The sequence below is a fragment of the Labeo rohita genome, chromosome 16 (assembly GCF_022985175.1).
Source record: "Labeo rohita strain BAU-BD-2019 chromosome 16, IGBB_LRoh.1.0, whole genome shotgun sequence".
Taxonomy (NCBI): Eukaryota; Metazoa; Chordata; class Actinopteri; order Cypriniformes; family Cyprinidae; genus Labeo; species Labeo rohita.
Window position 1 is genome coordinate 7564481 of NC_066884.1, and position 17973 is coordinate 7582453.

General features: G+C 34.7%; 2 protein-coding genes across 4 annotated transcripts; both read left to right on the top strand.

The window, feature by feature from the left end:
• Positions 1-1737: 1737 nt before the first annotated feature.
• si:dkey-7j14.5 (uncharacterized protein LOC556563 homolog) lies at positions 1738-8341 on the top strand. 3 transcript variants are annotated; one of them, XM_051132369.1, is made up of 8 exons: positions 1738-1890; positions 2042-2142; positions 2560-2670; positions 2747-2803; positions 3558-3674; positions 4066-4134; positions 6268-6381; positions 7097-8341. In XM_051132369.1, exons 2-8 carry the CDS (start codon positions 2083-2085, stop codon positions 7181-7183), a joined length of 615 nt encoding a protein of 204 aa, XP_050988326.1. In that variant the 5' UTR covers positions 1738-1890; positions 2042-2082; the 3' UTR covers positions 7184-8341. The 3 variants fall into 3 exon arrangements, with proteins under 3 accessions (XP_050988326.1, XP_050988325.1, XP_050988327.1); XM_051132368.1 differs by having other exon boundaries at positions 1757-1941; XM_051132370.1 differs by lacking the exon at positions 4066-4134 and having other exon boundaries at positions 1788-1941.
• A 358-nt stretch (positions 8342-8699) lies between these two features.
• On the top strand, positions 8700-16556 carry nudt17 (nudix (nucleoside diphosphate linked moiety X)-type motif 17). The gene is made up of 9 exons (XM_051132246.1): positions 8700-8843; positions 8936-9011; positions 10127-10243; positions 10340-10523; positions 10828-10853; positions 12341-12433; positions 14274-14372; positions 14467-14603; positions 16305-16556. Exons 2-9 carry the CDS (start codon positions 8937-8939, stop codon positions 16474-16476), a joined length of 903 nt encoding a protein of 300 aa, XP_050988203.1. The 5' UTR covers positions 8700-8843; position 8936; the 3' UTR covers positions 16477-16556.
• Positions 16557-17973: the final 1417 nt, after the last annotated feature.

Here is a 17973-nt window from a genome sequence, read left to right on the forward strand (position 1 = left end):
CCTCATGGAAATTTGATGAGGTCCCCAGAGCCCTGTTTGAGAGCCACTTCTTTACTCTTTACTCTAGACATACACAACCATCTACAGTCCATATATGCAAGACCTTATTCAGGGAAAAGAATATAAACCGCTGTTTCACAAATTTACATCCCTAAGCTTTTTATCCTAATTTAAATCATGTATGTCATCTTGAGGCCCTGTGGAAGTTTGCTGAGGGCCCCGGACCCCTGGTTGAGAGCCACTTCTTTAGTTTTTACTCTAGACAAACACACCCATCCACAGCTCATATATGCAAGACATAATTCAGGGAAAAGAATATAAACAGCTATTTATGAAAGTAAGACCCCATCTTGAGGCCCCATGGAAGTTTGCTGAGGGCCCCTAGTGGGCCCCAGACCCCTAGTTGAGGGACATTTTAATGACAGACATTTTTTAGGGACAAGAATATAAACAGCTGAATTTACAACCCTAAGCTTTTCATCTTGAGGCACCATGGAAGTTTGCTGAGGGCCCCGGACCCCTGGTTGAGAGCCACTTCTTTACTCTACTTTTTACTTTAGACAAACACACCTATCCACAGCCCATATATGCAAGACATAATTCAGGGAAAAGAATATAAACCGCTGTTTCACAAATTTACAACCCTAAGCTTTTCATCCTACTTTAAATCATTTACGTCATCTTGAGGCCCTGTGGAAGTTTGCTGAGGGCCCTGGACCCCTGGTTGAGAGCCACTTCTTTAGTTTTTCCTCTAGACAAACACAGCCATCCACAGCCCATATATGCAAGAAATTGTTTAGGTAAAAGAATATAAACAACTATTTATGGAAGTAAGACCCCATCTTGAGGCCCCATGGAAGTTTGCTGAGGGCCCCTAGTGGGCCCCAGACCCCTAGTTGAGGGACATTTTAATGACAGACATTTTGTAGGGACAAGAATATAAACAGCTGAATTTACAACCCTAAGCTTTTCATCTTGAGGCACCATGGAAGTTTGCTGAGGGCCCCGGACCCCTGGTTGAGAGCCACTTCTTTACTCTACTTTTTACTTTAGACAAACACACCTATCCACAGCCCATATATGCAAGACATAATTCAGGGAAAAGAATATAAACCGCTGTTTCACAAATTTACAACCTTAAGCTTTTCATCCTACTTTAAATCATTTACGTCATCTTGAGGCCCTGTGGAAGTTTGCTGAGGGCCCTGGACCCCTGGTTGAGAGCCACTTCTTTAGTTTTTCCTCTAGACAAACACAGCCATCCACAGCCCATATATGCAAGAAATTGTTTAGGTAAAAGAATATAAACACTTATTTATGGAAGTAAGGCCCCATCTTGAGGCCCCGTAGAAATTTGGCGAGGGCCCCTAATGGGCCCCGGACCCCTAGTTGAGAGCCACGTATATGCCAGACATCATTTAGGTAAAAAATATAAACAGCTGTTTCACGAATTTACAACCCTAAGCTTTTCATCTTGAGGCACCATGGAAGTTTGCTGAGGGCCCCGGACCCCTGGTTAAGAGCCATTTCTTTACTCTAGTTTTTACTCTAGACAAACACACCAATCCACAGCCCATATATGCAAGACATAATTCAGGGAAAAGAATATAAACAGCTGTTTCACGAATTTACAGCCTTGCAGTTTCTCGGAGCGCACTCTCGACTCAACTCTTGTCCTCTACATAATTCATAACCGGTTTAAAAATACCCCGCTCTCGGGCGCTTTCAGGGGTGTTTTCTGGAATAAGGGCCGGTGGGATGCGTGAGTTCTGGTCGGGACCGAGCCAACCTGGTTTTCTCCTTGTTTAGCCGCCGCCTCCCCTCATGACATCAACACTGCGGAGAGCCGCCGAGCGCTCAGACTCTGCTGCAGAACGCCAGTGCGCAAAGGTAAGCGAGCGCTCCTCAGCACGTACGAGCACGTTAGTACACTTCAAAAGAGTGAGTGCATTGAAAATATCATTCAAAATATGCATGAACAACGCGTTGGCTCGTATCTACGGCGTTTTGTTGATGTATGCTGTCGTGACTCTGTTTGCAGCGATTCGTGTGGTATTGATGAGTGATTGGTGATCTATCAGGATGTCGCTGTACGCGTCTCAGATTAAAGCGTTTAAGAGCGCAGAGCCCAAGACACTCGGCGTGAGTTTCACTACAGCACACTATCACATTATTATGTCGATAATTTGCAGCTGGATCTTTAGCTACAGATGTTTTTATCATTACGCTTGATTTTATAGTCTGAGCACATTGTTTACATGCTGTTGGTTTGCTGCATATGAGTTTTTAGTAATTCAATCAGCGCTGTCCTATAGAAGATAATATTTAGGCTATAGTTTAATATGAATGAACATGTAGTATATTTCATAAATGACATCTGGCCAGCATCCAAGGACACACCCATATCTGAGATGCAACACACATACACACTGACAGACTACACTCAAGATAAAATGATTATAAATTCAATTCAACAAACTTGATTTATTGCTAACTTGATTATATTGGTTGAAACTGCAGTTTGTTTACAAGTGTAATATTTTATGTACTTTGGTTCAGGCTATTGAGATCGTAATTGGGGTGTTTACTGTCATTTTGAGCTCTATTGTGTACAAGCTACACTATCATATCCAGCGTGAAATCATCATCCTCATCGTCAACGGTGCTCAGGTACAAATACGCATGCATTTGTATACATTTAAGATTTTAAAATCAGTCTTGTGACATATGGCTCTGTTTCCTACAGCTTGTCATAACTGGTGTTGTCCTGGTGCACACTGGGAGGAAGCCATCTAAATGTTTGGTACAGTATGAATACAATCATCTGAAAATTAGAAAGTGTCACAAATCATGTCAGTCTTGCTCTCTTCACTTAAATCAGAAAGGACCTTGCATCTCCTCATCCTGTATTGACAACATTAAGTGCAGTCTCAGCAACAGCAGATTTATGTAATTAAACTTTTGACAACAAAGGTCCTCTTTGCATATTATTTTGGCCAAGAACCGCAAGCTTAGATTGCAAGACATCACTTGACAGGCATTCCACGGTTTGTTTTGTTTTTTAGGGTAACTGTGTTATTTTAGTATCATTGAGATACTATTGTTTTTTATTGATATTTTGAATCTGTTTTTATTTTCATATTTTATATTTTTATTCAAACTCTTAGTAGCTTTTAGTGTTCTTTTTAATTTTTAGAAGTTGTTTTTGTTTTTAAATATGTCTATGTAGTTTTTATAATTTTTTATTATATTATTTATATTATTAATTTAAAGGCTTCCTCAGTTTTTTGCACTCTTCTCCTTCATTTATTATAACTTTTGGCAGTCTATAGTACTCTAAATCTTTTTCCTGGTCTGACCGATTAATACAGCCGAAAACATGACAATAATTGAACATTTTCAGCAGCAATAATCAGCAAAATATGCAAATTTCATACGGTTCATATGTTCAGTGCGCCAATATGGCCGATTGATGACACATCGTGAAAACACTGTTGGAAGATTGGAAATGACAATTGTATTTATTGTTGAAATACATGTCTGTTCGTTTGTCACAGGTGCTGACAACCATTGTTCTGCAGTTACTAACAGCAGCATTTGATATTGTTGGATTTGGGCTCATGGCCAGACACATTCCATTCAGAGGAGAGTCGTACTACTACAGGGACACAGAGGTAAACAAACAGAGACGCCCATCCTGCTCATCCTCGAACCAAGACACCTTCATTCCCACAAGTGACTGAAGATTTTAGATAACCGATTTCATACTCAGTTATTAGAAATAACACAAAAATGTCTTGAGCTGTTAAAAAATGGGAAAATGTTATACTTCAACCAGCCCGCTTGCTTTGTTCATTGCCAAACAATGATTTCAGTTGAATTGTGAAACCTATTTTATTTCTGCCTGTCCTGGACGTGGAACAGAAAAGCAGATTATTTTGAGAGTAGGAATCAGGAAGTTGTACATTGATCTGAACGTCGGTCTCTGTCAGACGGCAGACTGTGGTTGAGTGTGTGTGAGTAGAAAGAGAGATGTGACTCCAGGCTCTGTCCTGCTTGTTTCAGTGGTGTTGTGACCCACTTCACTCTGTTTGGGCTTGCTGTGGAGAAGGAGAGAAAGGGGGACATAAAGAGGTGAGTCACATTACAAGCTTTACGATGCAGTGGGAAAACTGTAAACACGTCTTGAGACTCTAAGCTGCATTCAAACTGTAATTCAGTCCAAGATGAATCTAATCTAATTTTTTCCTCTAGTTTTAGACTGATTTAATGCAAATTTCTTAGTGTTTTAGGAGAAAACTCATAAGTATTTATTCATTTAGAATAACTTTGCTTTTTGGTGCACAGTTGCTTTAGTGGTTGACCAATATGGGTTTTTCAGTGACATGATATCAATAACTAAAGAGTACATTTAATTACCATTAAATAATAATTTTTGCTATATAATTAAATTGTAACTGTAATTGTAAAATTATTTGTTAAATTATTTATGTTTAGTTGTATTATTTAAATTAATTAAAATAATATAATAATATAAAATATACATTTCAAAAATAAATATTAGACAAAAAACTTGTAAAACCTTAAATGAAAATTAGAAATGATAAACCTAAACCTAGAAAATTAGAAATGCTGCAACTAACTAAAATACAGTTAATCACATAAGCAAAAGACAAAATCACATAAGAAAATGATTAAAACTCAAACTAAAATAAAAATATATAAACTGAAAGTTATAAAAGCTAAAACACTATATATATATATATATATATATATATATATTTTTATATATGATGTATATAAGTGAATACGTGAATGCAATATAAATATAGCAAACTAAATTTATAGATATACTCTGTTTTCTTTACAAAAAAAATGTTTAAAAAAAGAAAAGAATTTTTGCATAAAGCAAATGGCCAAATATCAAAGTCTATCACTAAATTAGATTTGGAATATGATGAATTGAAGTATAACATTTTCCATCTTCTCTCTCTGTGGATATTCATATTGTATTTTGTGTGATTATTTGCATATCATTGTGATTTACCATGTACAGTTGAGGTCAAAAGTTTATATACACCTTGCAGAATCTGCAAAATTTTGATTATTTTACCAAAATAAGAGGGATCATAAAAAATGCATGATTTTTTTTTATTTAGTACTGACCTGAATAAGATATTTTATATAAAAGAATTTTACATGTAGTCCACAAGAGAAAATAATAGCTGAATTTATAAAAATGACCCTGTTCAAAAGTTTACATACCATTGATTCTTAATACTGTATTGTTACCTGTATGATCCACAGCTGTGTTTTTTTGTTTAGTGATAGTTGTTCATGAGTCCCTTGTTTGTCCTGAACAATTAAACTGCCTGCTGTTCTTCAGAAAAATCCTTCAGGTCCCACAAATTCTTTGGTTTTTCATCATTTTTGTGCATTTGAACCTTTTTTAGACAATGACTGTATGATTTTAAGATCTATCTTTTCACACTGAGGACAACTGAGGGACTCATATGCAACTATTACAGAAGGTTCAAACACTCGCTGATGTTACAGAAGGAAATACAATGCATTAAGTGGGGGGTGAAATCTTTTTGAATTTGAAGATCAGGGTAAATTTAAATTTATTTTGTCGTTTGGAAAAAATGTAAGTATCTTCTGTAGCTTCTAAAGGGCAGTACTAAATGAAAAATTATGATATTTAGGCAAAATAAGAGAAATGTACACACCATTCTGTTCAAAAGTTTTCACCCCCTGGCTCTTAATGCATTGTTTTTCCTTCTGAAGCATCAGTGAGCATTTGAACCTTCTGTAATAGTTGCATATGAGTCCCTCAGTTCTCCTCAGTGTGAAAATCTAGATCTCAAAATCATACAGTCATTATTGGGAAAGGTTCAAATTCACAAAAATGAATTTGTGGGACCGGAATGATCATTCAGGTAAGAACACAGTATTAAGAATCAAGCATATTTAATCTTTTGAACGGGGTCATTTTTATATATTCAACTATTATTTTCTCTTTTGGAATATGTGTAAACGTCTTTTATGTGAAATATCTTATTCAGGTCAGTACTAAACAAAAAGTAACATGCATTTTGTATGACCCCTCTTATTTTGGTAAAATAATTGACATTTTGCAGATTCTACAAGGTGTATGTAAACTTTTGACCTCAACTGTAAAAACTGGGGTGTTTTTATCATAGAACAGTTTTTGTCATAGAACAGTGCTGCTGGAATATTCTGTTGTATTTGTGTTTTGTGTTTCAGTTCTTAGTGAATGGGATCTTGGTGACACTGATCGGTTTCCTGGTGCTTGCATGTGTCATTGGTTTGGCTGTCTCTCTTTTTGGGGTCTACGCCCTTTCTGTTAGTGCCATAAAGGTAGGTATTACAAGTCTGCTTTAATTATGTTCTGTTTAAGATATCTATTAATGTTTTAAAGATCCACTGAAGTGCTTTGAAACACACAGCATTATTCCATGTGTTGACGTAAGTTCAACTGAAGCAGAAAGTCAAGGCGGTATATTTATCGCTATAAAATATAGCATTCAAATGGGTCCGATACGTTTTGTGGTCTGCATCGACTTGCACGTATGATCCACTCCATGCTGTCATCTCTCTGGACCGGAGCAAGGAGGCTGTGTGCGCTGTGCGGCGGTTCACATCACACATATTTACACTAAATCATTCCCTATCCCCTATATAGTGCACTACATGCCATTCAGCATACAGAAAATACTAACTCTGTGAACAAGTGACAGATTTCAGCCACAGCTTCAGTGTCTATTTAGAGTGTAGGGGGTGGGACTTTTCGGATTCTAGAAAGCATTTGATTGGACAGAAAGTTTGATGAGATGCTGAAGTGCAGGGTGATGTCATCAAAATCGTTAATCCATATTGGTGGAAGTTAAAGACTGTAAGTTTTAAATGCATACATCTTCTAAACATGAATTTTGTCATTGCTCACTAGCCTATAGATAACCTTAAGGCTACCATATTCATTCTAAAAGCCAAAAAATTCAATTTTGATTTCATGGGGACTTTAAGGGAAATTTGTAATGAAACTGGTAGTTCAATTCACTGTTTTTCCCCTCAGGAGCTGACGCCCATCCCTCACTCAACAGCAAACCAACATTACGGTGTTGGTGCTCAGACCCAGAACATGATCCATGCTGGAAACTGACAAAATAAGAGCCGTTCAGAGCAGAAGGGCACAGTTTTAGCACAGTTTTACACCAACTACAAAAGAGGACTGTTTCACCTACAAACCACTCACAGGTAAACAACCACAACTACAGAAAAAAAACTCTTTTGTGAACTTGTAAATAGTTTTTTGAAAATAAAATGGATAAAATCTCGTTTTTTGCTTGGCTGTTGCTCTCACAGGCTGTAGGACTGCTGTAATTTCGAATGCCCAACTGAGTAGTTATTCGTATTTCATTAATTTTCACTCTCTTACAAACTGAAGCTTCTTAGCATGTAAATCTAATCAAATGTCTACCCAGAAATCTAGAGCAGATCCAGTGTTATCGATCCAGTGTTATCGTATGTTAGAGGGCTAAGTGTGTTTATCGTTCTTAGGATATGTGAAATTAGGTACGTAGCAGAAACAGGAATTATGGTGAATGTGAACGGTAAGAAGGTTCTGTGATTCTGTCTTGTTTCATAGCATTTTGTACCACCTTTTGCATGAATCTTTATATCGGTCAACATGTTTGTTTTTAACCACATGAGGACATATGGGGCTACATTTATCAAGTTGGTATTTGTTCATTGGAATTGCAATTTGAAAATAAAAGCTCTTGAAACAAAATATAACAACACTGTAAGCAAGCCAAATTATTTTATATATATGCTTACGAAAAAAAAAACTTTAAATAAAAGCCGTGATAAATGTGGCCCATGTTCAGTGAAACTCCTCTAAAGCAGAGTAATGTGAATTTAAACACCAATGAATAACTAAATAGCACCGCTTGGCTTTTTTGTCATCTCGTTTTATCCGTACTGATTCTTCAGGAAAGCTATGATGACTGCCAACTCTGTAAGTGCCACCACTTGTGACCAAAATCATGGACACCCTAATGACTAAAGGTCAGAGGTTGAACCCTCAGTCAAGGGCTCGACTTTGGTGATGTAAAATCCTCTTGTGGAAGCATGTGTCGTCTGTTTTGTGTCTGTAGATCTTTGTCTTTATGACAGCATGTGAGATTTACATTGTGCCTGTTCTCGGTGAACTCTTGACGTGTAGTAAAATGAAAACATGTAGTATGTAGTAATATGGCTGTGTTTGTGTTTGTATTTGATTGAATGACATTTCAAATAAATTTGATTTAATACACTATCAGAGTCTGTCATCGCTTTATTTTTCACAGTGCACAAACAATTAAATCAGTAGATATTAATATGAACACTAATTGTATATAAATAAAACTCTAATCTAATTGTATTTTTATTGTAAATTCCTTAAATAAAGTCATTTTTGAAATCAGTTTTACATTTGAATAATAAAAAAACAAGGTTATATAAGCAGACTTTTATTCTAAAACATCAAAAGAGCTATATGACTATGTATTACGTTGCATTACGTCAGCTCAGTAGGTTTTCCTGATTTGCGGAAACGTTTCTATTTAATATTCATGAGATGAGCCGTACAGCAGCATAAAGGGACTTATATTTTGAAAGATCAGTATCCATTTTCATGAGTTTCGGTTTGGATGGTGTTTGTTATGGTCTCGGGTTTGGGTTCAGAGTCTGGACAGTTTGAGTTTCTTTCAGCTGTAAACGTTCATTCATAGGCTCTGACGATTTCCTGGATAGTTAAGGGATTCACCCTGATGAGTACTGTATGTAATTCAATATGAATATTTTGTTTTATAGTAAAATGTATCCAAAAATTAGGTAAAAGTGAACTATCATATGTTATCATGTCATACAGTATGGAGAAGGTCCGAAAGATTCTGGTTCATCTGTCGAAGGAAAACGCCGCTCCGCAGTGCGCAAGATTCGTGCAGGTCAGCTGAGCTCAAATCTCAAATAATAAAAATAATATATTTTTAAAAAATTATAGCCTAATTATATATATATATATATATATATATATATATATATATATATATATATATATATATATATATATATAATTTTTATTTATTTATTTATTTTTTTCAACAAATCAAAATGTTACAATGATTTCTGAAGGAAATGGAATGAGGAAATGGAGTAATGATGCTAAAAATTCAGCTTAGAAGTCACGGAAATAAATTACATTTTAAAATATATTTAAATTAGTATAACTACTGTTTTTGCTATACCTTGGAACAAAGATTAGCAGGATAGTCTTTGACTCGTAGTGTGTATATAGTAAATAAAATATATATATATATATATATATATACATACAAATATAATTGTGTGGGTTTACTTGGCTGCAAATTTATAATTTTGACATTTTCACTTGAAAAGCTTTTTTTTTTTAGAATATAAGTTTTTATATTATAACTTCAAATTTTAAATATATATTTAAATATATAGATTTTGATATGGTATATAGTCAGGCTGTATTATAATTACAATTGTCAAAGGAGTACGCGCTTATTTAGCTTGGTAAACATATATGTGACCCTTGACCACAAAACCATAAGTAACATGGGTATTTTTTTAGCAGTAGCCAACAATACATTGTTTGGGTGTAAATTATAATTTTTTCTTTTATGCCAAAAATAATTAGTATATTAATTAAAGATCATGTTCCATGAAAATATTTTGAAAATTTCTTACCGTAAATATATTAAAACTTAATTTTTGATTAGTAATATGCATTGCTAAGAACTTTATTTGGACAACTTTAAAGGTGATTTTCTCAATATTTTTATTTTTTATTTTTTTTGCTCAGATTCCAGATTTTCAAAGAGTTGTATCTCGGCCAAATATTGACATATCTTAAAAACCTTATACCAATGGAAAGCTTGTTTATCCAACTTTATATACATTTTAATCTCAAATCTCAAAAAATTGATGTTATATCAATTTATATGATATTATATCTATATCTATGATATCTTATGACTGGTTTTGTGGTCCAGGGTCACATATATGTATTTTTTTTTATTTTTATTTTTTTCTCCAGAGCATAACTGGACACTTTGTCGGGAGTGTTGAGGATCAGGCAACTGTGAGCTGTTCTTTGGAGAATAACAGATTTATTGTGTGTGACCGGCTGTGTGATGGAGGAGTTCCTCTGAAGGTGAGAGTTACCTTTCAGCCATTAGAGTTTTGTTCATTAACTCCCTTAAATCCAGTAGTTTTTTATTTGTGAATCAAACTCACTGTCTAACCCTAGAGGGCGTCATTTTGCCCCATCAAATACCTGTCTCACTCAGAGGCAGACTCTCTGCCCCAAGACACCCTCAGCCGTGGGGTAGACGTGGGCGTGGCTGTGCTGCTGCAGTCGGCCAATCAGAGGCTGTTGCTAACGCGTCGCGCCTCCAGCCTCCGGATCTTCCCCAATGTTTGGGTTCCGCCCGGTGAGTGTGTCATTCCACACCGACCCTAATGATTCCTCAGATCCTCATTCACATATGCGTGTGCACACGTTTATGGTTTACAGATGAGTAAGGTCATTTTGGTTAGTTTTGTCTGGTTCTGAGCACCACAATTTGAAACGGTTATTTTAAATAGTTTCTTTCTCTATTCAGTGTCAAATCTTACTTTTCATCAGTAACTGCGATGTTATCAGCTAAAGTTAAAACAGTCACGGAAATGTGGCCAGCATGTGTGTGAGAAAATACTGTGCGGTTCAGGACTAATGGATGTAATTTGTTTGTTCAGGTGGCCATGTGGAGCTGGATGAAAAGGTACATGCTGCGTTACATAAACCGTGTCAGTTAGTCAATTAATCAGTCAGTCATTAAGAAATGCTCTCAAGTTAATTTAAAATAAATTAAAAAGGATTAGTGTGTGGTTGATAGATTTTTTTTATGGGGTCCAATGGGGTCCAGTGTCTGAGACTACATGATAAATATTATGTTTAATGTATTATGTTTTGCATTCTAATTATTTTTCATTACATTTTATTATCAGCGTAGCAAACTGAGTAATCCAGTATTTTTTAAAAAGCCCTGAGCTGCATGAACTCCACAAGTTTGTCATAATATTTGTACGAATCACAAATGTACTCATTTGACCTAGATATTGTGAAAAAATGTAAATATTTGCTCTTCATTTTTATCTTCTGTTTGTATTTGTTTAAAATCCTAAAACTAGATATCTATAGACACACACAATTATTCAAAAGTTTAAATTAAAAAAAATGATTTTAAATTATTTATTTATTGTTTATTTTTTTTATTTTTGTTTAGAAAAAGGTCTCTTATGTTCACCAAGGCTGCATTTATTTGATTAAAAATACAGTAAAAACAGCAATACTGTGAAATATTATTACAATTTAATATAATTGTTTTCTATTTTAATATAATTAATTAATATAATTAAAGAAAAGTAATTTATCCCTGTGACGCTAAGCTAAATTTTCAGCATCATTACTCTAGTCTTTAGTGTCACATGATCCTTCAAAAATGGTTTTAATATGCTGATTTGATACTTAATAAACATTTCTTATTATTATCGATGTTGAAAACAGTTGTGCTGCTTAATATTTTTGTCAACTGACGATAAAAAAAAAAAAGTTCAAAAGAACAGCATTTATTTGAAATGATTTTCAAATTGAACTGAATTGATCTTTACTGAATAAAAAGCATTAATTTCCTTCAAAAATGATTACTTCTTATTTTGTATTATTTAGAATAACTTGTAAAAATAAATGTTATTATTATTTTATTTTATAGGTAATTCTTCGTAATATTTGACCCTGGACCACAAAATATATCGTAAGGGTCAATTTTTTTGAAATTGAGATTTAAACATAATCTGAAAGCTGAATAAATAAGCTTTCCATTGATGTATTACGATAGAACGATATTTGGCTGAGATACAACTATTTAAAAATCTGGAATCTGAGGGTGCAAAAAAATCTAAATATTGAAAAAATATCACCTTTAAAGTTGTCCAAATGAAGTTCTTAGCAATGCATATTACTAATCAAAAATTAAGTTTTGATATATTTACAAAATACCTTCATATAATGTGATCTTTACTTGGCATAAAAGAAAAATCGATAATTTTGACCCATACATTGTATTTTTAGCAATACCTCTGCTATTTATGACTGGTTTTGTGTTTTGGGGTCACATATAATTTGTATATTAAACAAGTAAAATAATATTCTGAATGAATAAATGAATAGTACCATGACTCATTGATTTCTGTTTGTGTCTAAAACTAGCTGTTGGATGCAGGACTCAGGGAGCTGAAGGAGGAGACCGGTCTGATACTGAGCCCTGACGAGATCTCCTCTCAGCTGCTCGGCCTGTGGGAGGTGTGTGTTTATGACAGTGTTTTCATGAGACCTGCAACCAAAGTCCAGAGGGGCCACTGACTGCACTCTGAATTTGACAGATCAAGGCCGATTGTTTGTAAACCGTAATTGTGTAACCTGGAACAGCCGTGCGCTGCACACATCTGTTGTCCATCTCAGAGTTTTAATCATTGACATTAAACTGTTGGCTCAAGATGTAAATCTAATCAAGCTAATCTAGATGGTTTACCTAAATGTTCATGAAACAAATATCTATCAGACGTTCATCCATTGATGTTGTCATCATGTCCTCATCACCATGTTGTTCCAACTCTGTCTTATTTAATTTTTTCCTTGAATACAAAAGATGTAGGCAGAACATCCAGACTGTTCTTTTCCATACCTGGGAAAAAAAGTTTTATAGAGATACAAGTACACTGTAAAAAAAAAACAATTTGTTGAGTCAACTTAAAATAATTTGTTATCCTGCTGCCTTAAAATTTTAAGTTCAGTCAACTCAAAAAAAGTTTATTCAACTTGAAATAAGTTATGCTAAGTGACAACTTAGATATTTGAGTTGATTCAACTTAAAATTTGAAGGCAGCTGCGTTACTTAGCCATTTGTTAAGTTGAACAAACACAAATATCTAAGTTGTTACTTAGTACAACTTAACATTTCAAGTTGACTAAACGTATTTGAGTTGACTGAGCTTAAAATTTTAAGGTAACAGGATAACAAATTATTTTAAGCTGACTCAACAAATTGTGTTTTTTGTTTTTTAAGCCACACACTAAATGAATGTGAGGAGCAGACTGAAACACTATACATCCTCGTTTAATAATAATCTTCATCTCTGCCATAACTCTCAAATATTATCAGTTTCGGTTGCTTATAATCAACCTTTTGGCAGTAAGAATATTCATTCACTTTGACTGTATTGAAAAGGCGATTACAGGTGACTGCATCTCATTTTGTGTTTTATGAAATAAAAAAAATAATACAAAGTTGGAATGACGTGAGAATGAGTAAATGACAGCAAAATCTAAAAATACACTAACGTCCAAAAGTTTGGGGTCAGAAAGAAATCTTTTACTCTCAACAAGGCTGCATTTATTTGATCCAGAGTACAGCAAACACAGTAACATTTTGAAATATTTTTACTTTTTAAAATAACTGTTTCTATTTGAATATATTTTAAAATATAGTTTATTCCTGTGATTTAAAAGCTGAATTTTTTGCATCATTACTCGTGTCACACGAGCCTTCAGAAATCATTCTAATATTCTGGTTTGCTGCTCAAAAAACATTATTATTACGTTGAAAACAGCTAAGTAGAATTTTTTTTCAGGTTTCTTTGTGAATAGTAAGTTCAGAAGAACAGCATTTATCTGAAACATAAATGTTTTGTAATGTTATAAATGTCTTTATCATCACTTTTGATCAGTTTAAAGCATCCTTGCTAGATAAAAGTATTTATTTCTATAATTTCTTCCCCCTGCCCCCTCAAAAATTATACTAATTCCAAGCTTTTGAATAATATAGTGTATAATGTTACAAAAGCTTTTTATTTCAGACACTTTCTATTCATCAAATAATCCTGAAAAAATGTAGTCAACTGTTTTTAAAATTGATAAAAATATTAATTTAAAATGTTTCTTGTACAGCAAATCAGCATGTGAGAATGATTTCTGAACATGTAACTGGAGTAATGATGCTGAAAATTTTGCTTTGATCACAAGAATAAATTACATTTTAAAATATATTCAAATAAAAAACAATTATTTAAAATAGTAAAAAAAAAAATGGAATGTTTTTAACAGTAGCATATTTCATTTTATGTATTATGTATTCCCTGTCCAGTCTGTGTATCCACCCATGTTGTCCATAGGACTGCCTAAGAGACATCATGTCGTGACATACATGCTTCTGAAGAGCTCTCTATCACATCTGCAGCTACAGGTACAACTTTAAGTCATCCACACATAAAAACGACAAAATATGTTGCTGATTTAAAGTCCATGTGCTCCATTAGATCTCTCTCCTCTTTTCTCAGGCTTGTTTGCGCCCTGATCCTGCTGAAGTCAGTGCGTGTGTGTGGGTTGATGCAAGTCTGGTAAAAGTTGTGGTATCTGCTGTAGACGGTGAGAATGATTCTGTCCAAATACCATCTGACCTGCCACAGACCATCAGGTACGGAGAGCACCATTAATCTCTATTAAAGCAATAGTTCACCTAAGAAATTTGCTAAAAAGTTGACTCGCCCTTAGGCCATCTGATATGTAGTTGAGTTTGTTTCTTCATCAAAACAAGTTTGGAGAAATTTAACATTACATCACTTCCACCAATGGATACTCTGCAGTGAATGGGTGCCGTCAGAATGAGAGTCCAAACAGCTGATAAAAACATCGCAATAATCCACAAGTTAAGTCCATTAATTTATGTCTTGTGAAGCGAAACGCTGTTTGTTTGTAAGAAACAAATCCATCATTAAGACATTTTTACTCTAAACCATCAATTCAGGACAAAATGCACGTCCATAATCCATAATAATAGTTTCTCCTCTCAAATCAAAAATCTACCAACATATTTGTTTCCGAACAGTTTTGGACTGTTTTCACTTGTAAACAGTGCTTGGTCTGTGCATATTTCGTTCCTAATTCAGATGAGACCAGTTTTTTTACTGGAGATAGCAAGATTACGGCTATAGATTACAGATGGAGGACTTTTAGCTGGAAGCAACAGTTTAAAGTTAAACGTGTCATTGATGAATTTGCTTCTTACAAACTCGCAGATTTTTACTTCACAAGACATTAATTGGACTGGATTGCTTATGGATTATTGTGATGTTTTTATCAGCTGTTTGGGCTCCCATTCTGACTGCACCCATTCACTGCAGAGGATCCGTTGGTGAGCAGTGTTGGGAAAAGTTACTTTTAAAAGTAATGCATTGCAATATTAAGTTTCTTTCTAAAAAGAAACTAATTACGTTACTTAGTTACTTTTTATGCAAAGTAATGTTATGTTACTTTATTATAAAAAGTTATATTTTTGACTTTCACACCAAAAGCCACAGGCTGAAGAAAATGTGAATTCTTGTCTGTACAGCAGAACACAGGAGAGGAAAGTTCAACACTCTTCAGCAATACAAAAAAGAAGAAGAACAAATGTTAGTTTATCTTGAGTAATGTTTTGCTTACTGCTATGATTGAATTGGATCATTTAAGGTCAGCAGCAAAGATACTGTTAAATAAAATGGGATTAAATTCATAAAGGATATTTGCATTATTTAGCATATTTAATTATTGCACGTTTGCGTCATATACTGAGTTGCATTTCACTGTTTTTATTTATTTTGAGGAAAACTGAATCTGTTTGTTTTTTTTAATTAATGAGATTAATTAATGCATGTTCGCATTTATTCTAAAACTAAAGTAGTATCTTACTCCTGATTTTAGAATAGGTTACTTGAAAAAAGTAATCTGATTTCATAACTCACGCTGCTTGTAATGTGTTACCCCCAACGCTGTTGGTGAGCAAATGATGCAAATCTCAATTTCTCCGAACCTATTCTGATGTAGATGATCTTGGATGGCCTATACATTTTCAGCAAATTTTAGTTTTTGGGTGAACCATTCCTTTAAGTAATCATTCTGTTGTTTTGAGCAGTTGTCACCACACCCGGTCCTGGAGGGCCAGTGTCCCTGCAGAGTTTAGCTCCAACCCTAATCAAACACACCTGAACCAGCTAATAAAGGTCTTACTAGGTATACTTGAATCTTCCAGGCAGGTGTGTTGAGGAAAGTTGGAGGTAAACTCTGCAGGACATCGGCCCTCAAGGAACAAGTTTGGTGACCCCTGGTTTTGAGTGTCTGTCTTTTTGTGTGTCCTCAGTGTGACGGAGGTGTCTCCACAAGGTGAGCTGAGCGAGGTCTCGCTGCCTGTTTCTGTCCTTTGTAACCGAGCCCCGGATCACGGCGAGGACATTGAACGTGTCAGCACTGGAACCAAATTTGCCTTAGAACTATGGTTGAAAATGCTGGAGCCTCACGCTGAGATGGGCTGACGACTCCTCTCTTCCTGCTTCTGTTTATGTACGTTACCATTTAACCAGTGCCTTGAGGAAAACACCGCCACCTGTTGGACTGGAGCTATTTCAGCACGGCATGTTACTTGGGCACAACATTCAAATCAAAATGTTGTCAAAACAGCCTGTTTTGACTGAGATCAGAATATGATTTTACAATTATCAGAATGTTTATTTAAAGGGATAGCTCAGGCAAAAATGAAAATTCTGTCATTAATTACTCACCCTCATGTCGTTCCAAACCTGTAAGACCTTTGTTCATCTTTGAAATACAAATTAAGATATTTTTGATGAAATCCAAGAGCTTTCTGACCCTGCATAGACAGCAACGCAACTGACACGTTCAAGTTCCATGAAAGGTAGTAAGGACATCAATAAAATAGTCCATGTGACATCAGTGGTTCATCTGTAATGTTATGAAGCTATAAGGATAAAACAGGTCTAAACGGGTCTTTTGGGTTTGGAACGACATGAGGGTGAGTAATTAATGAAGTAATTAATGACAGAGTTTTCATTTTGGGGTGAACTGTCCCTTTAACTCTTGTAAACATTCAACATTTTTAACATTTTATTAATTACAACCGAAAGTCTCGGTCAACTACAAGAGGATGGTAAAAACTTAGGCAAATTAAAGTTGTTCTGCACACAACTACAAATGCTTTGTTTTAAAGGTAAACCAATAATTTTTCCTGTGACATGACCAACATAATATTCAAGTAGTTTCAGTAACCCCCCAATGATCAGACACTTCTATATGCAGAATAAATTAATCATGATAAATACACCTATTAATTGGATATTTCTTGAACAGTTTGTGTGTATGATTTCAGGGTCAGTTTAAACAGCAGAGACGAAAATATGGGAAAAATGACATTTCATCACAGATTACATTTGACCACTTAGATAATCAGCAGAATTTCACTTGCCTCACACTTCCTGTGACACAATTATGGTCTTGTTGTTCAAATACTCCATATCTTGATTTCTCAATTAAGTTAATTCCTGGCACATTTTTTGCCCTCTTTGCTTTTAAAAAGAATTTGACCTGAAGTGACAGATCTGTCTAGTTCTGTTCGGTTTATTTCATTCTGTTTGTTACCCAACTTGTTAAAACTCCTGCTTTTTGAACAGTGGTACAACTTGGCACTAAATAAAAGTTTGTTCCCTTATTAAAATTAAAATCTGATTCTTTTGTCCAAAAAAAAGTCACCCCAATACCTTTTTCAAAATCTCTTTTTAATTTCACTAAATCACTGTTAATACATCATTACTGTCATCATTCAGACCATTTTTAATAGTAACAAATTACTTTGTGCAAAGGTATATTGTAGGAAAATAAATTCTAAATTGATAGTAATGGCATGTAAAATCATTTCCCTGTCCGCTCAGCATCCTGCAGTGCAGTGCCGGTTGTATGACAGCTATTCATCCAACATAAGGTTTTTCTCAGGCCGCGTTCTTTACGCCGAAGGAGGG